We start from the raw sequence: 7,694 nt of genomic DNA, 5'->3' as shown, positions 1-7,694 counted from the left end.
AGGGAGGGAGGGAGCTATTAGAAATAAACACACAGGACTCTCAAGTATTCAATTTGAACTAACATGATCCTGATTAAAGGATAATTTACAAATATATGTTCAAATGTTTTAAACAAACACATGGGAGGTCAATCTCATTTGTATAATGTCATTACATAAGCAATGTCAGTTTCAAAATGAAAGACTGATAAGTGAAAGGAAACTATACACCAGTTAGAAAGATACACTTTATGTAAATCAGTATATTCTGTAATAACATTAATGTGCACTATCCTATTTGTGGTGATTTAAAAATCACAAATGTAATTTTAAACTATTAGCACAATTTGTGCTATTATCACCTTGAGAGTTGATTGGCACTTTAAAAATGCTTCATAATCACATAAAAAGTTTATCGAAAAACTGTGTAAAAACTGTGTAAGCTACGTAACAAAAGGGAACATGCTAAGGTAGCCTCAAGCAAATACTAACTTCACATAGAATCATTATTAAATAAGGCAAAAGTTATAATAAAAATAAAGGCATTAATAGAAAAAACAGTTTTTATTAATCCAAGACCATACAAACTAGAAACTCAGAAGTTATTTTTGACTACCTCCTCCTACCTTAACTTCTATCCTCAGCCAATCCCAGGTCTCTAAAACTTAATTCAACTTCATTTCTCACTAATTTATCTTCTCTCACAGTATGACTACTATAGCCACAGTCAATATACTGTGTCCTAGACCCTCAACCTTGGTTGTCCTACACAAAAGTAATTGGTTTTGTTTTTTAAATATAAAATGATTTTTTTTTTCATTTTGCTTCATCGACTTCCCAGCAGCTACTCAGAATGAAGACCAAAATACTTAGCAACAGACCCTTGAGTCCAGCCTAGAGATGTAAACTTAACTATCAGCAGGCTGAGCATTGATTTATTATGTTACTTGACACCTTAAGTGAGTGGTATAAAATGGAGAGCGCATGCCTGTCAAGAGGGAGCGAGATTCCAACTGAGTGTTAGCCAATCGGAAAATAGACACCTGAGTGTTGCTCTAAGTCTCAAATTCTTTTAAGAAAAGCCAGAAATCTAGACTGTCACATGAATCTCCCACTTTGTGCATGCCAGCAACTAATTCAACCTTCTGTAACTAGGGGATAGACAGGAATTGTAAATCCACACCTGCCCTGGCTATTCTCTTCACCTGGCCACACAACTACACTGTCCACCACATCAGTCACAGGAACATTTCTTGCACCCGTAAGGACACCAGGCTTTTTCCACTAGGCCTCTCCTGTACAGCCTGTTTGACAACGCCTCTTCCCATCACTGCTTCATTTAGTTTTCTTTTTCTCACTGTTTCAGAACCCCTTCTCCTTCAATGAAACCTGCCTATTCTCATTTCTTTCCACCCCCACTCCAAATGCTAGACAGTCACTCCCTACAAATTCTGGTTGCTCTGAGTACAACTTTCTAACACCCCAAACCAAAATCATCTACTGAATCATTAGCCCATCCACACAGGAGGCTCTAGATATACAGTCTGAATAGGTTATTTGTTGTTAATAACTTAGTTATAAAATAATGTAGTTAGAAGATGTTCCTTTTGATAGTAACATTCTGGTGTACTCTTAAAATATTTACCAAACTGTACCTAGCTCTTCAGAAACATAAAATACTTAAAGCAAAGTCAGAATTCAAACATTCCAATTATAATAAGTGATAATACCTAAGTATTATTGATAATTGGCTGAAACTATGAACTTTATTGAGGACTCTGCATGTATTATCTCATTCAGTACAATCCATAAAGTAGATGTCACTGTCATACAGAGGAAACAATTTGAGCTGAATAAAAATTAGCTCCCCCAAAAAAAAAAATCACAAATTTTAGTCAGTGGAAAATGTAAAACGACTAACTACTAAACTAAAACCCCAAGGTACTACACTATGCATTCATAAAGAAATATTATCCCAAGAAGTATCTCTTAAACACTAGTAATAAGAAATAATGCTCTCGATTTGCCTCCAATTACCTAGTAATGAGGCTCTTCAACTCTGTCCCTAGCAGCACACACATGCACACACATGCACACACATGCACACACATGCACACACACACACGCACACACACACACACAAGTTTTGCCTTCTAAGATACTACACACAAAATAAGTATAATCTTAGTTACAAAGTTAATTCTATAAACTAGTCTTAGTTAATAGTTCTTAGTTAATTCTATAAAACTACCTTTCTGAATTATTTTTAATCACGTTCATGTTTGCACATCAGTTTCTGTCATTTTAAATATATTCCTTGCTCAAAGTAAAATTATTCCAAACAGACTGTTTTCAGGTGAGAGGAAGCAACAACAAAGCAGTAAACAAAGAGAAACACAAACTGCCCCTGCCACAGCCATAGTGAGGTTGCTCTGTGGAACCTCACTGCTTCAACTCCCCATACCTGAGTTCTGGTTATTTGACTCAGGAACCAAGCAAATCACATTATCATTTAATGTCATTTGCCACCCTGACTCTTCCTATCCCAAACTAAAACTGCAGCTCACTAACCACCCCTTAGCCATTAGAACTCTGTTTCCATTGCCAAACTCAGGATCCAGGTGTTCTGAATAACTACAACAGATATATACATATCCCTGGATCCTAATATATGTATATTCCTGGGCTGTGAAGTTTAAGAATTGTTATTTACAAGACTTAAGCAGATTTTTTGAATTTGTACAGTAAAATGGACATATCTACACTCTCATTCAAATGTATTTTAACTTCAACTAGTTGAGAACTTTTCTTATCTCTCTTAAAATAAATTTTAAAGTAAAAATTAGCAATTTAAAACTTCTACCCATACATAATATAAAGGAAGCCACTTATTAGTACACGACAGTAGACCATAATAGCTAAATGACATTAATACATCACTGCAGAAGAGCTTTGAGGCCTGCCTTAGATACATTTTTTTTTCCAAATGCTCATCATATCATATATACACACCATGGGAAATCAGGTTTCTAGAAAAACAGCTTTTTTATTTTCAGCAAATATTTCCCAGACCAAAATTTTGTAACTGAAAGTTACAAAGCAAAGGGAAGTTTTAAAGAAAAAAAAATCTAAAAGTATGTAACCTGAAAATACAAAAAATCCCAAATTATACAAAAATGGTATGAAACTGTATTAGAAGTACTCCATAAGGTAAGGCCAACAGTCAATGAACTACCAAGCAAGTAATCATTCTAACAAAGTGAGAAAGCCCTCATTACAACAATGTATTGTCCCAAATATTTAACTTAGACTCACATTTGATCCTAGACTTTTTCAAAATCCTCCCACTACTAATTTTCTACAGGGGTTCTACATTCGGGTCAAATCTCATACATAGTTCTCTCTCACACACTCAAGAATTAGCTTATGAGAGGAGAGAACCGTTTGGAAAAAAGAATTGCCTCCAAAGTCTCCTTTTAGGTAAAAATCTAGAAATGACTTAAAGGCAGAGTTTCCATTTCATTTCATCTTGACTATAACCCGTCAAGGGCTCAGTTCAGATTAACTGACCAAATTATAGTAGTTAGGGATATACACACCCCCACCTTTTAACATTTAAAAAAAAAAATCAGAGAACAAGCCAGAGATTGGGACTTGGTGGATGAGAAAAGTCTAGCAAGCTGTCAAGATTCAGTGACTTCACATAGTGGCAGAAAGGCTGAAGGCAACACGTTCTCAATGTGCGCACGCTGAATCCCTGTATCTCCGCTCCCTGCTGTCCAGAGCAGACGAGTCTGACTGAACACTTCGTTCTGCCGGGGGAAAAAACAAGGAACCCTAGGACTGTCCTTCCAGTCTATAGTTCTACCCAGGCACCTCTGAACCAACAACGTTCAACACCCTGATCATTTACTGGGGCCAAGGCTGGAGGGAAGGGGGGTAAAAAAGACAAGAAAGCAGCGAGCTGTACCTTGCTCTCCCAAAAGGGAGTACCAGAATTTGAGAAACAAACGAACCTGTGTCTGTGTTCGTCGGGTCCATGGATCAGAAAGACTTCGGGGTTTTTAGCTCCTTTGCCGGCATCTACGTGAGGAATTAACACATCTTCTAAGCCCAGATCAAAGCGTTTGTGTTTTGAAGAGTCTGGAAGGAAGAAGAATGCCCCAAAACACAGGGTGATGAAGGCACTAAGGATGAGGAGAAGGATAAACTTCTCGGAGAGTCTCAAGGTAGCCCTGTGATGGGGGAAGGAGGGAGGCCCCAGGTTCAGAGGTGGTATCCTACGACCAGAAAGGGGCAGCAGCGCTGGGGTAGTCATCGTTTAGGCTCTTGGACGAAATACTTTATAAAGTTCTCATCTTATATCAAATGTACAACACATCGAACCATTTCTCAAAATCTCGGCAAAAAATGAATAAATAAACTCAATTTCCCTCCTCTCAAAGGATTGTTGTGCTTTTCTATTATTATTTACGAGGCCACCTCTTTCATGCTCTCCGATTACATCCAGAAGCCTGTGTGACCTCCCAAGCGATCGCTGGTTTCTGTCCCGTAAGATCTTCTCGCCATTTGGCTCGCCGTGCCTCACCGGGTGATCGCGAGTCTCCTCTTCATTCCCGGGAGTGGATCTGGCGAGCCACACTGCAGAGAAGCTGCAAGGTGGGTTCTGCCATGCCCGCGCCCCGGCGCGATGCTCAGAAGCGGCTGCCCGCCCCGGTAGCGCCCGGCGAGACGACGAGTTGCAGTAGGTCGGTTCCACTCGGTCTCCTCCAGAGCCACCACTCCACCGCTCCTCAGCCTCCGCGGCTTCCAAGCAGCGTCGCCGGGCGTAGCAGCAGCGACCCTCAGCCGAGGCCGCGAGGGCGACGGCGTCCCGAACACCTCAGCGCCCGCGCCGCCGCGCGCTCTGTCAGGAGCGGAACTTCCTCCTCAGCCAAGCGGCCGCCCCCGCCCGGCTCCTCCTCCTCCTCCTTCTTCTCCTCCTCCTCCTCAGCTAGCCCCGCCGCCCGCTTCCCGGCCAAGCCCAGCCACGGCGGCCGAGCCCCAGCGCCTTGGCGGCGTGCGAGGTAGCCGGGCCGCGGCCCTCGGACCGACAGCCCGGGACCGGCGCCGGCTCATTCCTCGCACCGCCTGGGAGAGGCGGGCGGGAGGGCGGAAGGGCGCGCGCGGGCGAGCAGCCGCGCCTCGGGCGGGCGCAGGGCGGCTCCGACAGGGCCGGGCCTCGGGTGGCTCGCACGCTCGCGCTGGTGGCGGCGCGGGACCGCGGCCCCGGACTGGTCCCTGGCCTATGGAGGCCCGAGGAGCGCTGAGCGGCTGCGCAGCCGACACCGGTTGGGCCGAGCGGATCGGCTGTGGGGGGCGCGGGCCGGCTTGCCGCCCCGACTCGCGAGTGGGCGTCCCCGGGCGGCGGAGTGTGAGGTGCGCGCGCACGCTCCCGGCCGCCGCGCCCCTCCCCCGCCCGCCGGGCCGCTCGGGCCTGGCCGCTGCTGGGAGCCCCGAGCCCCCGGAAGCCCCGGCGGCCAGACAGGGAGGACCGGGCGTTTAGGTCGCGAAAGTGGCGCTGGAATTTGGGGTTCCCGGGACTGACGGGTTCCGGGGGCCAAGGCTGACGCCTGCCTCAATAACAGAGACTCGGGCCCAAGATTCAACACCAGGGTCTCAAACTTCCACGCGTTCTTGGGCACGCGAGGCTGATTGAAGAAGGAGGTGGCACCAGCCACGTGCCGGTTTCGTGTTAAAATGGCAGCCTTGCGCTTTCTACTGGGTTCCTTTCTAAGGAATCCGGCTACCTGGGTCAGACAAGAGATTCCTGGTGGTTCAGTCCCTAGGACACACTCTGTTAGGACACCCAAAAAAATAGATAATAAAGATGAACAAGCAGATGTTAAATCCCAAAAGAAGACGATATTGTTGAAGTTGAGGCTAGAAAACAATCTGAGTCAATTCTGTTATCTATAATATTGAGAAGAATCAGATTGTGATAAAGTATAATAGGTTTCTTAGCAATGCATATGTATTCTTGCATCTAGTTTGCTTTTAGCTTTTTTTTTTTTTAATTTACCTTCTGTTCCTTGCATACATCCTAACTGGAAGCCGGCAATTGGAGAGGAGGCCCATAAATGCCAGGGGTGGGAAGTCAGCCTTAGAAATCAAAGAAAAATTCATGTTCCTTGGCAGGATTCAGAACTACATTCCACTAGGAATTTCTAGAAGTTCTGCATACCCTAACTTCCTACCACAGGACAAAAGAAGCCACTGCTTTACAAAATAAAACCAGCGCAAGATGTAAAAGTGCTAAGGACTACCGCTCTGAGTGCTGGATCCAAAGTGAGTGAGATTTGAGTGGGACTCTTGGGAATGGATGTAAGAAGCTGCTGTCTTCATACAGTGTGTCTGTCTCATAGATCTCTAATGTTGAGACTCTTGAGAGCACAGCCAAAAGGAACACTATGCCTTCTGACAGTTGAGGTCATTCTTTTTCACGAGAAGTTCAAGGGAAACAAATATCAACATCCAAACGAAACAGCAAGTTGTATAAATCTTGAAAAGTTAATATTACCTAGCTAACACCACACAGTTAGCTGCAAGAAAAATTTGCCATAACCAAACATTCTACAAATGAGACGTTGGCAGTTCCAGTCTTCTGAATGTCTTTTCCTCTTTCTTGCCCTTGCCTGTTTTTCTCTACGAGATTAAAGTGTTTAATTTTACAGATTTTTGCAGATACTCAAATACAGTCAACTGTTTTGTTACCCTCCTACACCAGCCTCCAAACCATTACCAATTCTTCCTCCCCCCCGCTCACGTCCCCCCCATCCCCTCCTACTCCCCTCTCTACCTCTCCAATTCTCTGTCTTCTTCCCCTGTCTCCCTTTCCATTTTCTTTCACTTCTAAAGAGAAGACAGTTAAAAGGATGTTTTTTAAAAGCAAGCTGCAAATGTATTTATTCATTATGGTTACAAGTATATAACAATATGCATATAAATACAGTAAAGGGAAATATTTAGAAAGATTATAACTCTTAAGACATTGGTATTATATGTAATTTTCCTCATGTGTTCTGTTTGTGTTACATTTATAATTAATTAAATTAAAAATTTATGAAGAATGGTACTTGAGAAAGTTAAGATCAGATTTCAGGAGGTGGACCTAGTCAGAACAGAGTAAACACAGACTGATCCCTCCACGTGAGGACAGTCCACAGAAAGCAGAGAATGTGAACTGGGGTGGGGGGTCAGGGGTGGAATTTCATTCCACATGCCTAAAGAGAATATTTCATTTTCAAAGCATAGTTAGTCTTTGATCAAAGGTGTAGACAAGGTTCCAAAGTGGCAGGTAAAAACGGTAATTTCCCTTTTACAAATCTATCTAAGTTAATTCATATTTTACGAGATTAGAATTATTAAGTATTAACAAAGTAAAATTTATCCTTACAGGTTTCAAACTAAACAGGACCAGTCCTGGGATCCCCTCAAGTCTTGCAATATCGAAGTTCCTTGTGTGTGTTTAACCTTATACTGACTCTTCATTGTTTAAAACAAAACAAAATGGTTTTGACCTTGATCCAGGCTTCCTAGATCAGGTATCATCATCTGGCCCTATTTTAAGCAAAATTTGGATTTTCATTTACTTAGATAACCTGTTCCTTCAGCATTTCAACTGATTTCCAACTTGTCCAAGGAAGATGTCAGATGAGAAGTTACCAGGTGTTCCG

General features: G+C 43.2%; 1 protein-coding gene across 1 annotated transcript in view; it reads right to left on the bottom strand.

Annotated features, from left to right (window-relative positions):
* Positions 1 to 4,894, bottom strand: part of Man1a2 (mannosidase alpha class 1A member 2) — a 132,018-nt gene extending 127,124 nt beyond the window's left edge. The window contains exon 1 of the mRNA XM_028752999.1: positions 3,996 to 4,894. Within this exon, the coding sequence (XP_028608832.1) occupies positions 3,996 to 4,297 (302 nt within the window). The 5' untranslated portion in view covers positions 4,298 to 4,894. The remainder of the gene's footprint in view (positions 1 to 3,995) is intronic.
* Positions 4,895 to 7,694: the final 2,800 nt, after the last annotated feature.

Source organism: Grammomys surdaster, unplaced genomic scaffold (genome assembly GCF_004785775.1).
Source record: "Grammomys surdaster isolate TR1022 unplaced genomic scaffold, NIH_TR_1.0 125941, whole genome shotgun sequence".
Taxonomy (NCBI): Eukaryota; Metazoa; Chordata; class Mammalia; order Rodentia; family Muridae; genus Grammomys; species Grammomys surdaster.
This window is presented reverse-complemented; position numbering and strand designations above follow the sequence as displayed.